Source organism: Nicotiana sylvestris, chromosome 6 (assembly GCF_000393655.2).
Source record: "Nicotiana sylvestris chromosome 6, ASM39365v2, whole genome shotgun sequence".
Classification (NCBI taxonomy): Eukaryota; Viridiplantae; Streptophyta; class Magnoliopsida; order Solanales; family Solanaceae; genus Nicotiana; species Nicotiana sylvestris.
In genome coordinates this window covers 176,402,546-176,428,074 of record NC_091062.1, presented here as the reverse complement: position 1 = coordinate 176,428,074, position 25,529 = coordinate 176,402,546, and the positions used below count along the sequence as shown (strand labels likewise).

Here is a 25,529-nt window from a genome sequence, read left to right as displayed (position 1 = left end):
ACAATTCTATTATCCATGTGCTATGTTAAAATTGTATTATTAATTTTTTGGATTTAAAAATAGTATTTTTCTAAAAATAATCTAAATATAGCATATTTTATATATAAAATGTTTAGTAAAATATCTCAAGGATTAAAAATAAAATTTATCAACAACCGAGGGATCAAAAGTATAATTAAATTATACAAAAACGTTTCTTTGTGTATATTAAAAATAACTAAAAATGTTCTACAATCACGCAAAATTATATATCCAATGCCATTCTTGACCAAAAAACTCAAATTAATTGCTCTGTCAAGGGCATAATTGGAAAAGATTAAAACTTTCCTAGCCCCTGAACTTAGGCAAAATAGGAAAAAGACCAACAGAAACATCCGTAATTAAGCCCAACTCTAAGGACCTTTTGATACTTTTCCCTTACTGTTCATTGTTCATCTTCCATATACAAATTTTCAGTCCCTTTGCCACTTCTCTATTTTGCATTCTCTTCTCCTCAAACAATTCATCAACTCCACGTTAAACCCAATGTGTAAGCTTCTTCATACACTCTATGCTTCTTTCTAAACAAAAATTGATCAAAAGCCATTTCTTGTTTGTTTACATGTAAAAGTGCTTTTTTTGTTTTTTTTTTCTTTGTGTTTTTTTTTTGATCCGCCAGTTTGGGGTTTGTATTTTTGCATAAAATTTTGTTTTTCCGGGTGAAAGTAGGGTTTTTTGTGCAAGTTAAGTTTTACTTTGGATGTATTTTTGGCGAGAATGACTTATTTTTACTTACTCTGTTTAGAATGTTTATTGTATTTGGTATAAGTACACTGCGTGAAAATGTTAACTATAGCGTTGCATGTTTAACGGGAAGCACTAAAAATGGCGTCTTTGTCTAATTTTTTTAGTTTCTGAAAACACCCACTTTGTTTGTTTGCCGTTATATGAGAAAGGTGAGATTTTTTTTTTGGCTGTTTAATCATTTTCTTTGAAAGTTGTGATCTTGTTGATACACGAATAGTGAGATTCTTTCCCATTAGTGCTGGATTACTGAGTACGAAATACATGCAAGTAAAATTGTCCATGCTTCCATTTTAGTTGTTGATTTAGTTTTTTGTCGGAGTTTTTTCAGTTTGGTTGGAGATTTGTATGTTATTATAGTAGAAATGAGAGATTTTAGAGAACCTTTAGTTCAAAACTTCTATGATTGGGTCGGAGGCAGGGACAAAGGCAGAGGTGGAGCCACGATTTGAACTTTATGAGTTCTAAATTCTAGGGTAGAAACATTAGGTGTTAGTAACTAGGTCTTATTTTAATTTTTATAGGTATGTAGTAGATTTTCTTTTACAAATAAGGGTTTTGACTGAAACTACGGATTTGGCCGAATCTGTAGGTAAACCTTCCAGCTCCTCCACTGGGCGGGGTGGAGATAGCTAATGCACTGGAAGAAACTTAGATAAAAAAATACGTTCTTGAGAACCCATAAAAAAAATTTCCTTTTGATGACTGAGAAGTCTTTTGGCTTGCCTTTTACGCAATACCAAGTTTTTTCCTAGTGAACTGTACCTAGCAGACATCTTGCGCCGTACTACCTTTGCCGATGAACCAAAGTCATGGGAGAACCCATAATTTGTTGTAAAAGGAAATTTATTGAGTAGGAAGATGGAATGGGCTCACATAGAGCACAATGGATGCAAGAGTATTCATATAATGGGCCCCCTCTAGTTTAGGATTTTAGATTTTAGTTGTTGTTGGTTTAAGTTCCCTTCTAAATTGAATTGAAGTCCAAGATGTGGGTCATTTAACATTAAAGGAGGAATATTTGTGGTGCACGAGTTGCTTCTACTTATTACTTTTTTTGAAAAGTAGTAAAGAGAAAAACTTTTTTAAAGCGAGGTAAAGGTGGGATTCAAGTAACTTTTGGTTTAGTATAATAATAGTATGTGGTAGAAGTCGGTTGTTAGCACATAATATGGAAAAAACTAAGAAGAAAGTTGGATGTTCGTTTTGAGACTGAGAGTATAGAAGTAAACTGCTTTTCTAATTTTATAGCAAGACTTCAATCATAAACTTCCCTTTGGCTCAGGTTTCAACTCCCTCTTTCCCCTATAGCCGGTAAAATGATACTATATCCAAAAAATTACGAGATAATATGATAAAAGCTGGTTAATACTTGATAAACATCCTGCATCTTTTGTTATGATAATGATGCATACGTGCATACATATGGATGTATGTGTACACTCGCACATACTTGCATGTGTGTATTTATGTAGTTCAAATGAGCTTGATGCATACTCTTTTTGCATTGAAAAGCAATTTTAGGTTTGATGTATTCTCTTTTTACAGTGAAGAGCAATTTTTGGTTTGTTAAGTGTTTAAGTTGAGTATCAAAGATTGAAAAGCTTGCTATCACAAATTGGAAATATAGAGATTCTATTTCAGACATTGCAACTGTTCAAATTAGCAGTTCTTTGAATTATAAGCATAGGCTTTGTTGTAGTCAAGGGAAGTCTTGATAGAATTCAGGTTAACAGAGAAATCTAAGCAATTGGTATTGAGGAAAGCATGGAAAGAGAATGAGTGTCTGCTTTAGTGAAGCAATATTTTGGTTGTGAAAATCATTAACATGGTAATGTGTGTGAAAATATAAATGAATAGAAAGAAGCTTTCAGATTAGATGTGAGTGTGTAGTAATTTAAAGCATATTCTTGGCCAACCCAACCATTTTCAGAGCTGTGTCACCTCATTTAATTTTCCTCTCTGGTAGATAACTAGAAATGGATTGCTCTTTCTGTTGAGTAGGAGAACTTTTTTTGGTGATTAGTATGGTAGATTATCTATCTTTTCTTTATGTTCTAATCATAATTAGTTTGTTAGATAATCTGATTGAGAGAGCACATCTTTAGAAGCTTGGTTCTAGTTGTTATATTGGTGTATGTTCTTTAACTTGACTTTGAATTTTACGGGCTAAAAGAGGATTATTTATAGAGCAAAGCATTGAATTAAGTCAGAATTAATCTTTTGTAAAGTGGGTAGAAAGAAAGTGATAAAGTGTGTTAAACATTACTTATTTCCCCACTGAAAGCCTGGTACTGTTTAAATTGGCAAGGTATTTAGATGATCACTTTGGGGTTGAATTGTGTAGTCATTAGATGAAATTATACAGTAACTGATTTTGATATCTAACCCGCCCCATGCTTGGCAACACCTTTTCAATTCTTTCTTTTCCACTGTCAAATGTGAATCCTTTTCGATTTAAACTGCTTAGAGTGTTACCATTGCTTTTTCTCATTAAAATTGTAAAAATAGGAAACGTCTAGCTGCATGACCTGCATTTCCGAACAACTAATCATTTTAGTTTTTTCTTTCTCAATTAAGCTGAGAGTTGACCGATATTTTGCAGGTTACATGAACTTGAACAGCTGATCTGGATATTATAGTTTCTTAAACATTTGCTTCTATTGAATTCTACCTTCTGAAGCATAAGGTAAATAGAGGAGCGTTACTATCAAATTGTAGACCAATGCTGGACTGCAACAAAGAAGAGGCGATCAGGGCTAGAGGGATTGCTGAAAAGAAGATGGAAAATAGAGATTTCATTGGAGCTAAAAGGCTTGCATCTAAAGCCCAGGAGCTTTTTCCTAATCTGGAGAACATTGTGCAGATGGTTTTGGTTTGTGACGTGCATTGCTCTGCGGAGAATAAAACTTTTGGAAACGAGAGAAACTGGTACGATATTCTTAATGTGGATCAAACAGCTGATGATTCTCTTATCAGGAAGCAATACCGCAAGTTAGCTCTCTTGCTACATCCTGATAAGAACAAGTTCCCTGGTGCAGCTGATGCCTTTACGCTGATTGGTGAAGCTCAAATGGTGCTTTTGGATCGAGAAAAACGAATGTTGTATAACAGTAGACGCATTCCTTCAGGAAGATCTCAAGTACCAATGCAGCAAACAAGCTGCGGCCAGCCAGATATCAGGTCACATCCTTGGGTACAAAACAAGTTCAATGTCAGATCAGAATTCATGAATCAGCACGGCACTCAATCAGGAGTTCCTAGAAGCCAACCAACTTTTTGGACTGTATGCCCATTCTGTTCTATTAAGTATAAGTATTATAAGACCATGATGAATAGGCTTTTATGGTGTCAAAACTGTAAAAAGTCCTACACAGGTCATGAAGTAATTGCTTCAGATGCAACACCCGGAACCAATAGGAGTCAGCCTACATCCAAGAAGAATGATACAACAAACCAAGATCATATTAAAGATAGCTCCCAATACACTTGTATGAGCCCTGCAACCAAGAGAAGTTGTCAGAAGAAGGCTGCTGATGAATTTATACAGTCAAAGCTTCCCTCAGAGGTTGGTCGGGAGTCTGGTAGCAGTGGAAACTCGGAAAATGCATATGGAAAAATGAATAAGGAGGGCTTATCAGGGAAATGTAAAAGGAAAAACACAAAGAGAAAGAAGATATCAGTAGAATCTAGTGAAAATTGTGATTCATCAACGAGCACAGATTCTGAAGAAGATGTAAATTTTGAAGAGTGTGATCATCCGCCTGGGCAGAATTCTCAATGTCTTGGTGACCAGAAACAGCGAAGATCTACTCGGTCCAGACAGCGTGTCACTTACTGTGCGAATCTAAGTGGTGAAGAAGAAGAAGAAGACCCTTTGATTCAGAATTTGTCTGAGGCAGCAACTCCCAGTGAAGAAAAGAAGAAACTAAAGGAAAGTTTGTTCTCTGAAGAGAGCTTGCAGAACACAGAGCAGGAAGCTGAGAATGCAAATGCAAGAGCGGCTGTACCTGAAAAAGGCTGTGGACAAACCTTTGATCTTCCCTCAGATCTAGGGCCTTCTATTATGACTGAGCCAGAAACTTTTGAATATCCAGACCCAGATTTTAGTGATTTTGAAAAGGATAGGGAGGAATCTTGCTTTAAGGTTGGGCAAGTATGGGCTGTTTATGATACTCTGGATGCCATGCCGAGATTCTATGCAGTCATCAGGAAGATTTTCTTTCCTGTGTTTAAGTTGCGCATTACTTGGTTAGAGCCCGATCCGCTGGATAAAAATGAAACCAAATGGCTATCTGAGGGTTTTCCAGCTTCTTGTGGTAGGTTCAAATTGGGAAGCTCAGAATACGCTGAAGATCATCCTATGTTCTCACATTTGGCCTGTGCAAAAAATGAAAGCAGCTGTTCCAATACGATGAAGATATTTCCACAGCAAGGAGAAACTTGGGCAATCTTTAAAGATTGGGATATGAAATGGTATTCTCATATTGAGAGCAAGAAAAAGTACAATTATGAGTTTGTTGAGGTGTTGTCAGACTATGCTGATGATATTGGTGCTCATGTTGCATACTTGGGTAAAGTAAAAGGCTTCACTTGTCTTTTTCATCGAGCTGCAACAAAACTAGGGGAAAGTGGCCAGTTTCTAATTCCTGCAAAGGAGATATTTAGATTCTCTCATAGAGTTCCTTCATTTAAGATGATAGGCATGGAGAGGAATGATGTTCCTGAAGGATCCTTCGAACTAGACCCTGCTTCTTTACCCATTGACCAACTAGGCATTTCTGCGTCTGCAGATCTTGACGTCGAGCATGGGAATGCATACAATGATGTCTCTTGTCCTAGATCTCCAGCAAAGAGGGTGAGACGAGAGGCCCCTTCTTTGCCAAAATCAAACGCAGGGTTTGAAAACTATCCGTTTTCTGCAATAAATTCGAAACCGATGGCAAAGTCTGATAAAGATATATCACCTCTAGACAGGATGGAACAATGGGATGATAAGCCATGGGACGTTTTACCTCCTGCAGATGGGGTGGAAGTGAAGCTAAAATCCGAAGGAGATACATCTTCTGTTGATCTGAAGGGGAAGTCTGAAGGAAATGCACATCCCGCTGATAGACAATCCAGAATTAACTTAGGAAATAATTTATCCTTAGACCAAAGAGAGACAGCTAACTGTATGATGTACAGTCGCATGGATTCAGTAAATTCTGCAGAAAACTGTGTTGCATCAGTAGCTAATGAGGTTCCTGAACCCGAATTCCACAACTTTGACGCTGAGAGATCACTGGAGAAGTTTCGAGTTGGTCAATTTTGGGCAATTTACGGTGATGAAGACGGCATGCCGAGGTACTATGGCCAGATAAAGAAGATAGATCCTTTCCCTAATTTTACCTTGCACGTGGCTTGGTTTTATGCCTGTCCACCACCTAAAGGCATAATACAGTGGCGTGATAAAACAATGCCAATTGGTTGTGGAATGTTTAAGTTTAAAAATAGAAAGCTGAACACATATACGGAAACCAATGCTTTTTCGCATCAAGTAGGACCACAACCTATGGAGAAGAAGGGTGTCTACAAGATCTTCCCCAGAACAGGTGAAGTTTGGGCAGTTTATAAAAACTGGAGTGCTCAGCTGAAATGTGACAAACTAGAAGATTGTGAGTATGAAATTGTTGAAGTTGTGGATGTTACTGATAAGTACATATCCTTAAAGTTCCTAATACGGGTAAATGGTTTTAAGTCTGTCTACAAGCCTCAAGTGGAAGAACAGGCAAATGGAACGGTGAAAATATCTCTAGCTGAGCAGCTCAGGTTCTCTCATCAAATTCCTGCTTTTCGTCTGACAGAAGAGAGAGGTGGCATCGTGCGAGGTTTCTGGGAGCTTGATCCAGCAGCAATGCCTGTTTATTTACTTTGTACAGACTGAACAAAGGCGACGTGAAGCAGCATTTAGCTTTTCTTTGTTTACTTAGCCCAAAATGTGTGGATATTTGTACAGGATGGTCATGCCTATTAACTTATCTTTTCTTAGTTTATATCCTAGCCCAGAATGTGAGGGTTTTTGTACAGGAGTTAGTTTACTCTTGATACATATGCTGAAATGCTCCCCAGGCCTTTGAACTTAGTTTAATAGTCTTTGTTTGAACTGATATGCAGCTTTTGTGAACAGCTAAATTATGAGTAATGGGTGCTCATTGCCTTGTTACCAGTTGAATGTTATGTTTAAGTCCTGAGCTTTACTGGAGGATCGATCTCCTCACCTGCACTCTCCTGCTCACAAGGCTAATGAGCAAGTATTTTTGAAGATAGATGTTCCGTTTGAATATGACTAGATTTTGAGCAACTGTACCCTGCCTTGGATCAGACATTTTTGTCAGATGTCAATAGCTCAAGGAGGTATACGATCTTTGTGGTGATTGTTTCTGTTATTACTTGAATACCATACTGTTCCTTTTTTAGTTAAAACTGTGCTTCAACATTGTAAGTAACTCTCTTCTTTCCGTTCAAGTTCACATTGTGTTCACAGTTAGTACTTTGATGCAATACACTCCTTGTGCAAACAAACTTCTCTTTTTTTTTTTAAAAAAGAAAGATGACGAAAAAGGGCAGCCCAGTACACTAAGCTCACGTTATGCGCGGAATCCGGGGAAGTACCGGACCACAAAGTCTATTATACACAACTTTACCCTACATTTCTGCAAGAGGTTGTTTCCAAGGCTACAAATCTGTGACCTCCTGATCACATGCAGTGGCGTAGCTAGGAATTTCGTCAAAGACATTCACACTTTAAAAAGTCAATAACTTTTTTGTCGATGAATGGTGTACCAAAATTTTTAGATCAAACTGCGCAACATTTAGCTAACCAATAAAAAAAAATTTAATAAAACTATAATTTTATAAATTAAAATTAAAATAACTAAAAAAAACACATTAGAAATTTTACTAATAAAAAGTAAGCATACCAAAGACAAGAGAGAGCTGAAAGGATTTATAGTTTGTAGAGAGCTTTTGTTGAAGCTTGACTTTTAAATTATAAAATTTATTTATAAAATAACTTTTAGGGTCTGTTTGGAAAGCCATTCGGTAATTAAAATTTGTGTAATTACTAGGGTAGTAATTACACAATGTAGTAATTACGACGACCTGTTTATTTGTCATAACATAACTACAGCGTAATTACAAACATATTGTTTGGTTGCACAAGTGTAATTACACTATCAAATTAAATTTTATATGAAGCAATAAACTTAAAAGTTAGTATAATAAATATATGCTTATAAATGATTTTTTATAAGCATAAATGATATTAGATTTGGTATTTAATATGCATATTGTTTCTTGAATATACCTCAATTAGTAATCATATATTTATAACTAATATTGTATAAAAAATTGATATATATTTTTTAAATTAATAAGATTTAGTTTAATTAAGTATAAAAACTAAAAACATATATTTTGTAAGAACATCATGTAATGCATGTTTGATAAGATGAATTAATATTTATTAATATAATATTATAACATTATTCAAATATTTGACAAAACCAATCTATCAATTCTAACTAAAATACGAATAACATGCAATGTGAAATAACAAGCCAGTACTATTAAAACAAGTATATTGGAACCATAAATATAACAAAATTTCAAAATCCAAAAAAAAAAAAGAGTTTAACATATGTCAAATTCCAACATAATAAAAATAAGTTCGAATACAACTTAAGATTAAGAAACATAGCAAGTTTATAACCTCATTCAACAACAAAATTCTATTTTAATGACATCACTCATTATATGCCAAGTTTGTTAATAACTCATTATCTCTAATATTAGGAGGTGTAGTTTCAAAAACTAGAATAATAACGCAGTTACGCTGAATGAAGAAAATAAAATAAATAAAAAATAAAATATACGAGCAATTACATGGAATTATAAGAAGTAAAGGTATAGAAATAATAGATAAGTATCGTACACAGAAAAAATATATTTTAAAATTAAAAAAGAACTTAAAAAGTAAGAATAAAATAAAAAGAAATTAAAATAATGGAAATAAAAATTATAAAGAAAATAAATTAAAATAAAAACATCGACAATAACAACCCAGTAAAATCACACTAATGGGGTCTGGGGAGGGTAATGTGTATGCAGACCTTACCCTACCTCGCAGGAGTAGGGAGACTGTTTCCGAAAGACCCTCTGCTCAATTATACAGTGTAAGTACAATCAATTTTCACCCTCCCCATTGGGAATTGGAGAGTGTAATTACAACCAACTCCATGCTAACCAAGTAATTACTTGGCCAGACAAACATGCCAACACCCAATTATACTCAAATCCAATTCCTAGGTGGCTTTCCAAATATACTCTTAGTTAAAAAACTATTACTTTTAAGATTAGTTGTTTATTTCTCCATAAATTTTAAGTTTTAAGAGTTATTTTATTACATTGAAAAAGAATTAAATAGACCATACATGGTGGTCTCCGTTTAGTTATGCCAAATAAAATGGGTAGAACTTTGAACCCATGAACAACACTTCACTTCGAACATCCTAAACCGCTCATTCAACTGTGTTAAGGGTGTTCAATTTATAATATATAACCATATAACGCAGTATTTAACTTATACACGTAATATATTTTTCAGCAAAGGGTATGCGTTTGCCCCTTTCCCATCCCTTAAGTTAAAATAGTACGATCTAGCCAGTTTTCGGACTGGTCATTCAAAAATAACCAGCATTTGCCAAGTTATTAAAAAATAATCACTATTTTGCTGCAACAGAAACCGGTCCAGCATAATATACTGGAGTTCGGTGCACCTGTGTATGAATTTCCAGCATATTATGCTGGACCGGTATACTTTGCTGGCTCCAGTATAATATACTGGAGACTGGAGCACCGGTACTCCAAACTCCAGTATATTATGCTGGATCGGTATATTATACCGGAACTCTAGTATATTATGTTGGGGTATTTTTTCGGATTTTGAATAGTGTTTTCGTACAGATTTATCTTTACATAAAAAATGGCTAAATTTCGATTACTTTTGAAACTGTGGCTATTTTTGAATGACCACTTGTAAATCTGGCTATTTTTGAATTTCTCCCCTCCCTTGACACAGAATGACTACACCGCTTGTTACATGTCAACAACTTTACAAAAAATAAAAATATATTTCCATGCGGTTGATAATTTTTCTTGTAGTTTATTATCTTAATCTCGATAAAGATGCGATTGTTAATTTTTCTTGTAGTTTATTATCTTAATCTCGATAAAGATGCGATTGTTAGTATACATGACAAGTTTCTTAGAATTACAAGAAGTGTGGAAAAAATAAAAAAATAAATTAGGAGCACCATAATTGAAGAAACGATCAAATCACAAATATTCGGAGAATAACATACCGAATATCATCAGAAAAGTTTACCGTTATCCAATCAAAGTTTATCACAAGCTTGTGTAGAAGTATCTCCATAAAAATAACACTGCAATGACCACTCCAAACAAGATCAAAAGTTGATGATTCATCCGTCTTCTAAAATGAATTATATAAAAATAATTGAACTTTCAAAGCAACTGGGCATTTGGTCTAGTGGTATGATTCTCGCTTTGGGTGCGAGAGGTCCCGAGTTCGATTCTCGGAATGCCCCTTTTGCTCAATACTTAAATTGTTTTGGCTCAATTTCAACACTAGCATATATACATGTTTACCTGTTTTATAACTTCTACTAATAAAGAAGCAATAAAATAAATTTTGTTCTTTAAAAGACAAGATCCAATAATTGATACTAATATAGATTATTACTCTTATGTCTCATTTTATACGATTGTAAATACTATTTGAGAAGCATTTAAAATATTTTAAATAAAAGTCGTGATTCAAAATAGATATACTTATATAAGTATATTTATAACCTAACGAATTGATGTCTGATACTATATAAAATTTTGAACCAATTAAGGAAGGAATTTCTGTTAAGGAAAAATTAAAGTGGCTTAAACATTCTAATGTAACATTTTCAAAACGCATTTTTATTCCAAAGAACCAAAGAGGGTTAATTGTACAAATTGAAATAAATAAAGGAAAAGGAAAGGAAAAGTAAATTAATAAAAGTACTCATTTACCAAAGGCCACGGTAGTGTGTTATGTGTAGCAGTAGAAACTCGGGAGAACATAAAAAGGCAGAAATTTCCCTCCAAATTAAGAAATTTTCCCACTTCTCCCTATTTTCCCTCCTTTAATCTCTAACCCTATACTCCCCCCCCCCAACTACACCCACAACCTCTCCGGCGTATTTCTCCGACGTTTCCGATTCAATCCGATTTGATGCAGTAAGTATTTTATTTTTGTGTACTTTTTCCAGTTTGTTTTTCTTCTAAATTTATTTATTCAATTGGGATATTGTGCTCTAAAGGCATAATATTTGGCTTGGTGTCAATTAATATTATCACTATTATTATGATTATGATTTATTTATTCTTTTTTGGTATGTAATTGTAGATGAATTAAGATGGTAGACGGTGGAAAAAAGAATGCGAACAATCCTGACCCGAATAGGGGTATTTTGAGTAATGACAATACACAGCCAGTGGACACTCAAATTTCACCCGAGTCATTCCCAGGCAAGTTTATTTTTATTTTTTCTAATTTTTTTGGGGTAAATTAGGGTATGTTGATTATTCCTAAATGTTAATATAAGGGTTTCAATTTAAAGTTTTAATTTTCTTGCCTGTAAAGGATAAAGAAAAAAAATAATTGAATCCTTTATTAACAGAAGATATCTTCAGTGCATCAATAATCTTTGCTGCATTATAAAGTTACTTGGAGTTTGATTTTATAAGCAGATTGAAACTGCTGTGACGTGGTTGTATTGATTAGCCATGGCCAATTGTTAGTTAACTGCTAAAGAATAAAAGAGAACATATGCTCAAGTTTGGATTTTTAACCAAATAAGTGTGATACGGTGTACTCTGTTTTATCTTTTGAATGAAAAGTTTGAGATGTTACTTATTTTGTTTGTGCTTTTTAAGTTTTCGATTATCACTGATACCATTGTTCAGAGAGGGAACTCTTCAAGCAAGACTACTGCTCCCTTTGCCCCACCTTATGTGATGTGGTTACAATTCGGAGAGTCAAAAAAAAAATTTCTTTGACCTCGATGCCTTTTCAATGTTTTAAATTTTTTGTGACTTATACTACTTTTTACGTAGTTTCCAAATATGTTAATTTTATTTCAAAAAATTTGAAGATCCTATGCTCGAATTTACACCTAAAATTAGATAGTTTGACCCTTGTACTCCGAATCGCATCACATAAAGTGGGAGGGAGGGAGTACTACCTTTTTCTTTAGGATGAGAAGGGGGTTTCAGAAGATTAAGAAAATGCAAAGTTAGTGAAATATATGGGAGATACTTTTTTTCTCTCTCTAAGATTTGGAACTCTAATTCTAAATTGCTTTTTCCCCTAACGATACAATTTGGTCTATATTTATAGGGAAGGATCCTGAGTTGTACCGTAACCAAAGTATGGTTCCTGCTGATGACCGTCTTTTATTCAATGATGCCTTTGAGACCCAACTTGTAAATCTTTGTGGTGAAAACCAGTTTTTGGATTTCGGTGGTGAAACACAAGTGGTGGATTTCGGTGGTGAAACACAAGTTGTGGATTTTGGTGGTGAAACACAAGTGGTGGATTTTTGTAGTGAAACTCAACGGGTGGATTTAGGTGGTGAAACCCAAGTGGTGGAAGATCATGATGGTCTACAAAATGAACGCATCCGGACATCTGAAAAGTGCAACGTCGAAGTTGCCGTAGATAGTGAAGGAAGTGATAGAACTGAGGTCTTGTGCGATACTGAAGAGTTATCAGATGATGATTCAATGAAACACAGCCTCAGTTCTATTGATCAGGTGAAGTTTACTAAAAGCAACAATTCCAACACGGGTTATGAGAGTTCGATTTCACAATCAGATGTTCTAAGCAATGACAAGCATCAATCAGGTAAATTGGTTTCGCTATCATGAGATAATTCGTTTTAATCAAGTTCTAACGCTGTACATGTTTGGCCTAAATTTATCATTTTACCATCTCTTTTCTTCCATTTTGATTATGCAGGATCTGCATGGAACTATAACTGAGCAAAAAGTTCCCTTTCTTAATCCATTCCTTAAATTTGCAATTAATTGAAATGTTCTTCTACTAGTGAAAAATTGGACAAAACATTTTGCGCCATCCAGTTTTTAAAATTCACTGTAAATAGGCCTCCTCACTTAGCTGGATCTGTATATTCTTTGCCAGTGCGTCAACTATTATGTATTTTGATATTTAGTATGTAATTGCTGACTATGGTTCTGAACTCTATGTGTCTACAGTTGGTCATTTCTGCTGTATCCAGGAAAAGCTTTACTATTGAAAGAGAGGCTTGGTCTTCGCTTTCTCTGTTTTATATTTTAGAATCTGGATTTCTCTTCTCTTATTCAGTACATGAAAGTATTTAATATACACTTGTATGCTGGTACTTTTAGGTGGTTGATGAATTCCTTTTATGTTTTCAACTTCTATATTCTAACCATATTCGTTATCAGACAGAATGCCTTTGAAGATTTGATAACAAAGCTGCTTCTGAATTTTGGAGGTCTTATAATCATGTATTTTTTTCAGGATCTCTGCAACGAGGGTTTACTTCAATCCGTGCTGCATCTGTCAGGGCTTCTGGTTTGGCTGCTTATGACATGAGCCATAAAGGGACAAAAGGAAGTACACGGTCTATTAAAAATGGCAATCTTCTGGAGAAGGAAAGTCCTGGCCAAAATGTGACATCTATGGTTGGACCTCAATCTGAAGTCAGGAAGGAGCTTAACCCGAATGCTTGTGAGGAGTATGACGAACAAATGAATGATGTAGGTAATGGAAACCGGTGCAAAGTTGGTAGTTCAGCTGTGAGGAAACTTTTCAGAGATGAGATACTTGTTGAAATTAAAGGGTCAGAAGATGGCAACAATGATGCTCAGAAGACAGTGGACTTGCCTCAATTTGCCTATGAAGATGGATTGGCAGGTTTAAGTTATGTAGATTCTCAAGAACCTGGAGAGGAGTCTCAGGCCAATGCACTAGATGTTGTTGACAAGTTTCTTAAGCTCAATCCTTTGGATTTTGATCAACATATTGACTTTGGTAAGTCATCCATTGGAAAATCGAAATTTGTCTCTGCTGCAAAAGGGACAAAAAGTTTGGCTCGGAGAGCAGCTGGAATTGCAGATGCGGAGGGTGAGATTTTTGATTGGGATGACAATCGTGAAGATGAAGGAGGTGGAGAGTTTTTCCAGAAGAAAAAGGAACTTCTTGTTGGCAGGAGTCCTGCTACTGAACCTCCGAAGCGTGGTTCACTTGATCCCTTAAGACGGGGAGTTAAAGGTAGTGGAGAAAAGGAAAAGCACCCGTTGAGCAGCAAAAAGTTGAAGGGTTCCCCCCGTTCTGATTCTAGGTTATTGTCTAGTAGAAGTAGAGTGAAAAGTGAACTATCAAAGTCCAGATATAGAAAAAACTTTGTTAAGAAGTTGGATGAACAACTGAATTCGGGCGCTGGTGATGGAATGATTGACGATGGTAATGGAGACGATGTTCCTGACATGCTAAATGTTGGTTTAGATACTCAAATAGCTGCTGAAGCTATGCAAACATTATGCTTTGGAGCTCCTGCGCTGGAAAATGATTGTAGCAATGAGAAGACATTAACGGATGGTTCTTGCGAAGATCGAATTGATGATGAGAGTCTGTCAAAGCGAAGGTCCTCCAAGAAAAAAGCACGATCTTCAAGAATGTCCATAAGCACAATGCAGAAGGATGCCAGATTAGTTGAAGAGAACTATCGAGAAAGAGTGAAACAACAGAAAACTATCGAGAAGCAAGGCAATGAAGAACAAGGGGCCGGATTAAAAATGATCAAGCCAAATATGACGAAACTCCATGCTTCAAAGGGAAGAGAAAAAGAGTTAAGACAGGAAGAAAGACCACCAAAAGCAAGCGCAGGTTCCTTGTCTGTCAAGGATTGTCACTCCACACCTGTGGCTCGTCGAACTAGGCAGCGGCAGGTAGAGAGTCAACCAAAAAGACGTCTGTCTGCCACTGCCGCTTTTGATAGAAGCGGGACAGATGCTGATGCTTGTGAGACTTTGATGGATCAAGGTACACTTGCTACCAATCAAACTGCCAACCTAAGAAATATGGAATCAACGTGGGCCAGCCTTTCTGCTGTAGACTATCCCAAGGGAAGAAGAAGTCACCGGAAGATGCCTACCATGGGGCAAGAGACCACTACTCAATCTTGTAGAAGGTCAAAAAGATTAAGAGGTGACCAGACAAGTACTTCAATTAATGTCAGCACAAAAAGGAGAAAGTGTACACCTGAATGCACTCTCCCCAATATTGCATCCTCAGAGAGGGGGTCTCGTAAGAAGCTCTTACAGGAAGGCATAGATAAAAGACATCTGGATGGTAACAGCACTAATGATGCTTTTGCTGATGGAAGTGCAAAAACAATTCTACATAAGTCCATAAAAGATTCTAATAGGAAAACTAATGTAGAGATAACAAGATCTGTTGATGAAGCACAAGGAACAGAATCTTCAACAGGAGAGCAGTGTAAAGCGTCAGCTTCAGCATGCACCACTCCCACCAATTCAAAAATCCAGAAGAATGCTGTGTCACCTATTTGTATGGGTGATGAGTATCATAAACAATCGTGCAGGAAGAATATGTCAAGATCATCTCTTTTGAGAGAAATCACTTCCTTACATTCTACTGGAACACAAATTGGCTCCACCTTAAAAGATTCTAGGAAGAGGCGAGAAATGACTAATGTTCGAGTCTTGTTCAGTCAGCACCTGGATGCAGATAGTACTAAACAGCAAAAGAAGGTAATTTCGCTATGATATTTTCTTTGTTTGTGCAAATATTGTATGTTTTAAACTGGAATCACCTTATCATCTCTTCTTGCAGATCTTAGCCCGGTTAGGAGCCTCAAGCGTATCATGTATGTCCGATGCCACTCATTTTGTGGCTGATGAATTTGTTCGCACTAGAAACATGCTAGAAGCTATTGCTGTAGGGAAACCTGTGGTGACACATCTATGGCTTGAGAGTTGTGGACAAGCTAGCTGTCTTATTGATGAGAAAAACTATATCTTGAGAGATGCAAGAAAGGAAAAAGAGTTCTGCTTCAGCATGCCAGTTTCATTAGCACGAGCATGCCAACATCCCCTTTTACTGGTAAACATGCTGCCTTGGGTGACTATTAGATGCAGCAGCTGTGCTTTTCCTTTTCTCATAGTAATTTATTTTCAGGGATATAGAGTTTTTACCACTCCAAATACAAAGCCTGGTAAAGATATATTGGCAAGTTTGGTGAAGGCAGTTCATGGTTTGGTGTGTACTCTACTCTTTACCCCTTTTTTATTTCACTTTAAAATTCAACCATCCTGGATAAGATATTCATATGCTCTATCCACTCACCTGAATCATCTTCGATGCCACAATTTGGTACCATACTAAGTTCCGGTTTGAAAAAAAGGTGTTGTCTCAAGTCCAAAGCAAGCAGATTCAAAAGGTTCAGTCCATCTTCTCATATATTGGTGCTTCTGTGAATACCTGAGACAAAACCAGTCTTTCATTTGTATGGTCAGGAGGATATGGTAGAGTGTATGCTTCCTATCCGCTATAAATGCAACATGATTAGTTATGAAAGATTAGAACCAGCCTTATTAAATATGTTGAATATCATATATTTGAGTGTGTGCTCAAGATGATGTCCATGGTAACATAGGTGATAAGTGATGACATAGTAAAGATCATTAGTTTGACTTTTTTAATATTAAGATCTTCACTAGTTTTGACTTTTGACTTTGATATGTAAATAGGATGGCCAGCATTTCCTTAATGCTGATGAATACACTGTTACCATTTTCAGAAGAGAAAAACGATCATTAGTTTGACTTACGGTAGCTGAAGCAAACATTTGTAACCAATTTTTTGGAAGATTTCTTTGATAGGGAAAACAAGTGGTATGGATTATAATCCACACTACAAATGGGCGGATTTGAATTCTTGAAACTTATACTCTGTGGTTATGTGTAAAAGTACGTCAAATATTTTGGAATTCCTATAATTTGAAGTTAGTGTCTACTAGTGTTTCTAGTGTTAATCATTATCACACCCTCCATGCGAGAGTTCCATAATCAATCTGTATTTGTTCAGGCACAATCCTCTCTCCGTAATTATAACTATTTTATTGACTGTTTGTTCGTGCTTGGTAACGCCTGTTCCAAATGTTTTTCAGGCAGTGGAGCGACTTGGTAGATCGGTTATGAAAGAGGATGTTCCCGACGATCTTCTAGTTTTATCTTGTGAAGAAGACTATGAAGTTTGCATCCCTTTCCTTGAGAAAGGTAGACTTCTTATTCTTTTACCTTGTAAAATCAATAAGAAGTTTTGTATTAAATTTGAATAATCATGCAAATGCAATCCCTTGTTACATCTACAGGATCAACAGTGTATAGTTCGGAGCTCCTATTGAATGGGATAGTTACTCAGAGACTGGAGTTTGACAGGTGGTTTCTTAATTTCAACTGCTTCGATTATTTATGATAATGATGAGAATTTGGGTGCATGAATGTGTGGATGGTTCAGCCAAAATATTGCAATATGTGATCCCATTTGCCTCCGAATTTTAGTTGCTGATATGAAGATGAATATCCTTGTCTAACCAGCCATATTTGTCCTGCAGGTACCGCCTCTTCACAGATTATGTTAAGAGAACTCGTTCAACAGTATGGGTGAAGAAAAATAACAATCAATACCTCGCTGTTGCAAAATGCAAATAAGGCTTGAGGCTTAGTTGTCTTTTAAAAGAGTGGCGTATGCATTCCTTTAAGAGGCATTTGTATCATAAGTGTAGGGTGTCTGTAAATTTAATTTGTTTTTAATGTATAGCGTTTCAGTCTTCTTTCATGCAATTTTGTGCTATATAATTTGTCCTCCACGGTCTTTTTCCAGACAGCTTGTCCTGTTGTATCTTGAACTGGCTCCAGATTCCGACTAAGAATGGACATCCAAAAAAGATAATTCAAGTTAGGTGCCAGCAATTTTTCATCTACTGTGGTTCAAATGTCACATGGTCTTTTTTCATCTACATGGAGCTACTATTCTCTAGTACTAGACACAGAAAGAAGACAAGCGATAACTACCTTACCTATATCGGTATACGCATTTGACTACCAGATTTCTTGAGGTATCAACCACCTCATCACATAAGATGATGAGGAAAAGAAATAAGAGAAAATAATACAAAGAAAATACATCTTCAACGTGAAAAAGAAGCATGTACAATATCCACTGGGTTTGTTGTTGTTACAATATCTCCTATACAGCTTCATCATTTCTCCATTTTGGACTCGCCAGGAATAGTATCGAATGTACATACACTGAGACTCATAGAAGCACCAAAACTCAATACTGATTGATGCTATCATTACTGAATAGACTGCCTGCAACAAGATTACTCCTCATTTCATATCTGCCAAAAGACAAGATTACTCCTCATTTCATATCTGCCAAAAGTGTGGTGTGTGCGCGCACAATTTTCTTTTCTGCATTGGGTTTGGTTGCATGAGTTGTGAATCTAGAAATTTTGTTATGGTTAAAGAAGGCACAGGATCCTCGATGGACAGACTAGAAAATATCCAAGAGTTATCAAATACCAACTGCGTAATCTTCCCAGAGTAGAAAACATGGCCACAAGAGCAAACTCTAGAGCGGCAGGCATATGTCCATATATATATATATATATATGTACTCTCTAATAGCTGCATTTTGAATGAAAAATTTATAACGCAAGCTAAGTCGGCTAGTATTTGATAAATAAAATTTAGGCGCTCAGACGTACCTAGGATGACAGCAAAAATAGATGCCAAAAGACCTGTGTAACCGCAAATGGTGCAGCAATCACAAGCGCCTGAGTTGAACCTTAAAGAAACAGATTTAAAATATGAATTCCACAAAGCACAAATAATAAAATATAAAGATAACATTCATTCCATGTAGTTGGTGTCATCAGATCAAACTCCAGCTTTCTACTTAAGAGTTGGAAGAAGATATAAAAGTTGATGGACGACATTCCACTCCACGTAGTTGGCGTCATCAAATTCCACCTTTCTACCTAAGAGTTGGCACAAGATATATAAGCTGATGGATGTGCATATATTCTATTCTAATGCTGACAATCAAAATGCAGTTGACACACACACTAATGTTTTTAATTGAGAAAGGAAAGGTAATCAATTCTACAAATTATTGTTTGATAAAACTTTATGACCCTTTTTTTGCTTCCTAAGTAAGGTGGAGTTTTTAGGCAACTAATAAAAGGACCAAGATAATGGTCTAATTTCTGAGGCAATAGGGGTGGATTTACATATAAAAAATTGGATGCTTGAGCACCCATTAAACTCCGCTCGAAGTACGTATAATTACATTAGAAAATTTAAGGGAACAAATATAATTAAACAACAAGCACCCAAGTAACAAAAGCTAGTGGGTGCTTTGGTTTAGAATGGGTATTGGAGGGTTATGAAAGTTGAAGGTTGAGAGATCGAAACTGACTAGCAGGATTAAGATTGTTTTACTTCCTTTTTCTTTTCTTATATAATCAAGTACTATTTTTCTTTTCCTCCAATTATTAGGTCATCTTTTTTGCTTTTCACCATCGATTTTTTGATCCAATACTGTTTTTCTTTTAAATTTCTTTTGATTTTGATTTTTTTTGCTTTTCCTTCTACTTCATCTAATTCACTATAGCAAGGAAATAAAATGAAAGTTTGCTTTAAAAAAATAAAGAGTTCCTCCGATAAAATCCACTATTTTTCTTTCTCGTCAATTGCGTTATCCATCACAGTTTTATGGCATTTGTAATATTAATACTATGAGTTTCTCATTAATTTTTTATCGTGTTTAAATAGTTGCGCACTTATACGATTTGATTGACGGTAACTTTACATTAAATGAAGTTAAGCACCCACGAACTCAAATTCCTGAATACGCCACTGTGAGACAACAACACAATTATGCAGAGACTATATATTGGAGAAAAATTATATCTTTTGAATGCATCACCAGGGATGAATAGGAAACACTGAGATAGAGGAACTGCCGGACATCTTAAGCTTTTCCAACATTATGGAACCAAGTTGGGGGAAATGAAATAAATGCCATATAGTTGCACTTTGCTTTACTCATCTAGAATATATTAATCTCTCTGTTTCAATTTAGATGACACACTTTCCTTATTAGCCCATTCCAAAAAGAATGACACATTTCTATAATTGGAAATAATTCAGTTTTTAAACTTTTTGTTTTACCCATTTTACCTTTAATGAGAAGTTTTTATAACCATACAAATGTCATAGTCTCACAAAGATTTTACCCCTTAAGCTTTTAAGACCACAAGTATTAAAAGTGCCCCTCTTTCTCTTAAACTCCGTGTCGAGTCAAACTTCCTCATCTAAATTAAACTCGGTGCTTTCTATGTGGGGAACCGGCGACCACCCCGGCAGGTAAGACCCCCCATCTCTCTCGCCTCTCACCCCCTCTCTCTCCCCCCTTCTCCTCTCCTCCCCACCCCAACCCTAATTGTAGCGGACATCTCCGGCGACTGCTGACTCATCGTTGTCCCTAGTTCTGGCGACCCTTCCTTCTTATCCCCTTTCGGCCCCTCTCTTTCTTTATCTTTTATCCCTTCTTCTTTCCCTTTTCCCTCCCCCTTTTGTTTACTTTGATTTAGTTAATAGATTAGTTCTATTAGTTCACCATTATTAATTAAAAATTTTGTTAAAAATTATTGCAATATTGTAGTTCATCATTATTTAGTTAACAAATTAGTGCGTATCATACCGAATTTTCATTTGAGTAACATCTAGTCCTACTAGTTCACCATTACTATAGGGGTTCCCTTCTTCCCTTTTTGCCACAGTTGGGCTTCACCAGTGGTAGCGGTGATAGCCCCTCCCCTCATTTTATTTTTGCTCTGCGCTGTTTTGTGTGTCTTATAGGTAAATTTGGTGGTATTAGAGACGAGCGGGAAGCGCACGCACAAGAATAAGAGAGCGTATATGGCGAGCGTCAGAAAGGGACAATAGGAAGTTGGACGGGAACGTGCCAGGTGCCGCAACATCATCAAATACACAAAGACAATTTCAGGTTCTATTCTCGGGAGTTGGTACCTCCCCCTCCTCTACCCTCTAATTGGGGTTACCTAAACTGTATTCATTTTTAGTTTGCATTAGTTTAATCATACTACTAGCGTGCTTGTAGTGTGATTCTTCCTTAGCCTGTTGTAGGTATAGTGGCTGCAGTTTGGGATAAGGTCATGTCCTCAGGAGGGGTAAGAGGTGGGGCGGGGGACAGGGGGTGCGACAGAAGGCAAGGGAGGTAAGGAGAACAAGAGAGCCTATAGGTTGAGAATTGGGTCATGGAACATAGGAACATTGACGGGTAAGTCTATAGAGTTGGATAGGATTCTCCAGAAGAGGAAGGTTAATATAGCGTGTGTCTAGGAGACTAGGTGGATAGGATCGAGGGCGAGGGATGTGGATTGGTATAAGTTGTGGTACTCTAGAGTCCTGTGGGGTAAAAATGGAGTGGGAATTTTGGTAGATAGGGATCTTAGAGAGTATGTGGTAGAGGTTAGACGGGTGAATAATAGACTAATGACTATTAAGCTGGTGGTTGGTGAGTGTACCCTAAATGTCATAAATGCTTATGCGCCGTAAGAAGGCTTGGATGAGGAGGTTAAAAGGCATTTCAGGAGGGGTTGGATGAGATTATGTGTAATATTCTGCCTGCCGAGAGGTTATTATAACGATCCGACCGGTCGTGTTGAGCTTTTGTACTTTGCTCACCAGTTTTGATTTTCAAGGTAATCTGAATAAATTTGGAAGAACAGTTCTTAGTTTGAAGCTTGAAATTTGAAAGGTTTGACCAAGATTTGACTTGTTAGTATATAATATCGGATTGGAATTTTTATGATTTGGATAGCTCCGTTAGGTGATTTGGGACTTAGAAGCCTGATTGGAATGCATTTTGGAAGTCCGTGGAAGGTTTAGGCTTGAAGTGGCGAAATTGAGATTTTGACATTTTCTGGTTGATAGGTGAGATTTTGATATAGGGGTCGGAATGGAATTTCGGAAGTTGCAGTAGCTCCGTTGTGTCATTTGTGACGTGTGTGCAAAATTTCAGGTCATTCGGACATGGTTTGGTTGGGTTTTTGATCAAAAGCATAATTTGGAAGTTCTTGGAATTCTTAGGCTTGAATCCGATGTGATTTTGGTGTTTTGATGTTGCTTTGAGCGCTCTGAAGGTTAGAACAAGTTTGAATGAGGTTATGGGATATGTTGGAATGTTTGATTGAGGTCCCGAGGGCCTCAGGTGAGTTTCGGGTGGTCAATCGGACCATTGCATCCAAAAATATTTGTGCTTCGCAAACACGAGGCTTTGACCGCGTTCGTGAAGAAGGATTTCAGGCATGGGCAGAATGTTTAAATAGTCATCTTGTCCACGATTTTGGGGTTTATTTATACCATTTTTGGAGCTTTTTAAAGATGATTGAAGAGGGATTCAAGGGGAATCACTTGGAGGTAAGATTTATGGACTTTATACTCGTTTCTTATGTGAATTCTACCTAATTAATCATGTAATTTAAGCCTAGTATTGAAGTACTAGAGCTTGTAATTGGAGACCTAGAATTTGGGATTTGAGAGGCCATTTGAGGTCCGATTTTGATGTTCTTGGTATGTATAGACTCATGAGAGGATGAAGATTCTATTGATGTGACTTTTATCGAATTTCGAGATGTGGGCCCGGGGGACAGGTTTGAGAAATTTCGGGATTTTTGATGTAAATTGGATATTTGCGAGTGGTCCTTATTCCCTTAGCATATTTTAATAGTTATGTACTGATTGTGGCTATATTTGGAGCATCCGGAGGTCGATTCATGAGGGCAAAGGCATCGCAGGCTAGAGTTTGGACCGGATCGAGGTAAGTAATGATTGTAAATGCTGTCTTGAGGGTTTGAAACCCCAGATTCATATTGTTGTGCTACTTTGAGGTGACTCACACTCTAGATGATGAACGTGGAGTCGTGCACCATTGGGGATTGTGACTTGGTCCGTCCCGTACGACTGATAAGTAGCGTATTTGATTTGAAATCTTATGATATTCGATATTTTAGAGATTGATATTATATTTTGGAATGTATGCCATGTTTGGGGCCTTATGCCGACCTGTTGAGACTCTTAGGGGCACTTTCACTATTTTTCCTCACTCTTTTTGTTTGAAAGCATATCCTCAGTCATGTTTTACCTGTTTATTGTTTAAATCTGTCTTTATTACATTACTTCTTAAAAATGTGAAAACTGTTTGGTTTGAGTTCCCTGTTTTACTGATGGGCCGAGTGATCGTGAGGTTGATGACTGAGATAGACCGAGGGTCTGATTGTGAGGTTAATGACTGAGAGAGGCCGATGGCCTAGTTGTGAGGCTTATATATTTATAGATCGGGTATATATATATATATATATATATATATATATATATATATATATATATATATATATATATATATGTATATGGATCGGGCTGCACGCCGCAACGATATAGTGCTTGGGCTGTAGGAGCCCCTCCAGAGTTTGCACACCCCCAGCGAGCGCAGTCGACTATATATATGGATCGGGCTGCACGCCGCAGCGATATATGGATCGGGCTGAACGCCGCAACGGTTACTATATGGTACTTATTGAGTGTGAGTGCTGAGTGTGAGCGCTGATTGATGAGAGTTGAGTCTCGAGTGACTGAGAGGCTTGCCCGAGGGACTATATACATATATGAGTGATGCTTTACCCGGGGGCTTGTTTTTATGTAATTGTTGTTTCCACTCCTCTTTATACTGAGCCTCTGTTGAAAATGTTGAACAAATGCTTTTAAACAATTTTCATTTAAGCTGGAGTTTTTATGATATGTTCGGAATTCAATCACTGATTTGACTTTGTTATTTCCACTGAGATTTTTATGTTATGAGGTGTTTATGATTCATGTTTTTGCCCGAGGAGCTGTATGCGAACTATTTTTTGCCCGAGGGGACGGTTATGGTTTTCATATCTTTTATTATAAATGATATTGAACCCCTACTGAAACTGTTGGAAAGCATTTTCAAATGATTTTTACCAAAAGTTGGATTTTAAATGAGATGATTGACTCGTATTCTGATTTGAAAGCCTGTTGTGCTTATTGAGTGTATCATAAATGTGGATTCATTATTTCCTACTGCTCAGTCTTTATTTACTCTTATTACTTACTGGATTGGAGTACTCACATTACTCCCTGCACCTCGTATGAAGATTCAGGTATTTCGGAACCCGGTAGCGGATGTTGATTACTCATAGGCGGAGTCATCGTAGTTAGCAAGGTGGTTGCACGACGTTCGCAGCATTGCTTTCCTTTCCCTCATTTTTCATTACTGTATTTAGTACATTTTTAGACTCTTGTTGTATTTAGACCTTGGTAGATGCTCATAACTAGTGACACCCCGATGTCGGGCTTATATAATTATTCCGTACTTTTCTTCAAAAATTTAATTATGAAAATTATTGTTTATAAATGGTATAAAAACAACTTTTATTAGAAAATGGTTGATTCGGGAGTTGTGTCAGCTGGCCTAGTTTCACGATAGGCACCATCAAGACCGGGTCAGTTTTGGGTTGTGACAAATTGGTATCAGAGCCTAGGTTACATAAGTCTCATGAGTCATGAGTAGGTTTAGTAGAGTCTCATGGATCGGTACGGTGACGTCTGTATTTATCCTCAGGAGGCTACAAAACCTTTAGGAAAAACTTCACATTCTTGAATTCTTATCGTGCATCCTTGATTCAGCTTGAAAAGTAACTCTTTGAATTCCTTCCACGCGTTCGTATGCGCGCATTAGCGCTCAGTATCAGATATGCATCGATGGCTTGTGATTCCCTGATCGAGGGGCGAGATGTGATCTCTATGTGTTGATGTTGGGCCAGTCTGGAAGACTAGGGGCCAGATTTTTGCCTATAGCTTGAGCCTTGAGGTGTTGATTGCGTGAGCGCGTGATTCTAGATCTATATGTTCTGTGGTATCCCTATTAAGGGAAGTAATGACTGGATAGCTACGTGATGAGGGTGAAGTGACTGCGAGATGTGTTCATATGAATCGAATAAGACGAGAAAGGTCTGCTTTGGGGCAGCAAGAAATATTAGGTACTTGATTTTCATCTCAATTTGAGGTATAGCCTTGAGTTATGGGCGTGTGAAGAATCTTTTTATGTTTCCTAGTTGGGAGTGAAGTAAATTTCATGTTGCGGTATGAGTTTAGACTTAGGAAGACTAAGTGACTACGTAATGTTTATGACCGTAGAAGGTATACAGAAATGTTAGTTGGAGGCAAAGCAAGTGGGTTATCTTTTGCGGAGTATTCTGAGGTTGTGTTATCCTTATATTGTCTGTTAGGAGATCTCATTTACAAGTGTATATATGTGTTGCAATTTAAATTTGGGTCGCTTAGGAGAGTGGGGTTCAGCTGTTACGAGAGTGAATGCAAGATTTGTATAAGATTTAAAGTACCAGGTGGTCTGTGTTTCACGAGTGTATGAAGGGTTGAGTTTAATCTCACTATGATATTAT

At 36.7% G+C, this 25,529-nt stretch overlaps 2 protein-coding genes and 1 non-coding gene across 3 annotated transcripts; all 3 read left to right on the top strand.

Moving 5' to 3' along the window:
- The first annotated feature begins 450 nt into the window (after positions 1 to 450).
- LOC104228554 (uncharacterized) lies at positions 451 to 7,011 on the top strand. Its single transcript, XM_009781031.2, has 2 exons — positions 451 to 529; positions 3,389 to 7,011. Exon 2 carries the CDS (start codon positions 3,509 to 3,511, stop codon positions 6,707 to 6,709), a length of 3,201 nt encoding a protein of 1,066 aa, XP_009779333.1. The 5' UTR covers positions 451 to 529; positions 3,389 to 3,508; the 3' UTR covers positions 6,710 to 7,011.
- Positions 7,012 to 10,361: 3,350 nt separating this feature from the next.
- TRNAP-UGG (transfer RNA proline (anticodon UGG)) lies at positions 10,362 to 10,433 on the top strand. The gene has a single exon. It is a non-coding gene; the product is annotated as a tRNA-Pro (tRNA).
- Positions 10,434 to 10,930: 497 nt separating this feature from the next.
- LOC104228553 (uncharacterized) lies at positions 10,931 to 17,922 on the top strand. The gene is made up of 9 exons (XM_009781030.2): positions 10,931 to 11,115; positions 11,285 to 11,406; positions 12,278 to 12,784; positions 13,445 to 15,699; positions 15,782 to 16,051; positions 16,127 to 16,207; positions 17,118 to 17,226; positions 17,322 to 17,388; positions 17,565 to 17,922. The coding sequence occupies exons 2-9, from the start codon at positions 11,295 to 11,297 to the stop codon at positions 17,659 to 17,661; spliced, it is 3,498 nt and encodes a 1,165-aa protein (XP_009779332.1). The 5' UTR covers positions 10,931 to 11,115; positions 11,285 to 11,294; the 3' UTR covers positions 17,662 to 17,922.
- Positions 17,923 to 25,529: the final 7,607 nt, after the last annotated feature.

Excerpts from the sequence above, each read along its gene's own strand:
- LOC104228554 (XM_009781031.2), top strand. The coding sequence starts at position 3,509 with ATGCTGGACTGCAACAAAGAAGAGGCGATCAGGGCTAGAGGGATTGCT.
- LOC104228553 (XM_009781030.2), top strand. The coding sequence starts at position 11,295 with ATGGTAGACGGTGGAAAAAAGAATGCGAACAATCCTGACCCGAATAGG. Across the intron at positions 12,785-13,444 it reads CAATGACAAGCATCAATCAG|GATCTCTGCAACGAGGGTTT; the intron begins GTAAATTGGTTT and ends TATTTTTTTCAG. Across the intron at positions 16,052-16,126 it reads GCCAACATCCCCTTTTACTG|GGATATAGAGTTTTTACCAC; the intron begins GTAAACATGCTG and ends ATTTATTTTCAG.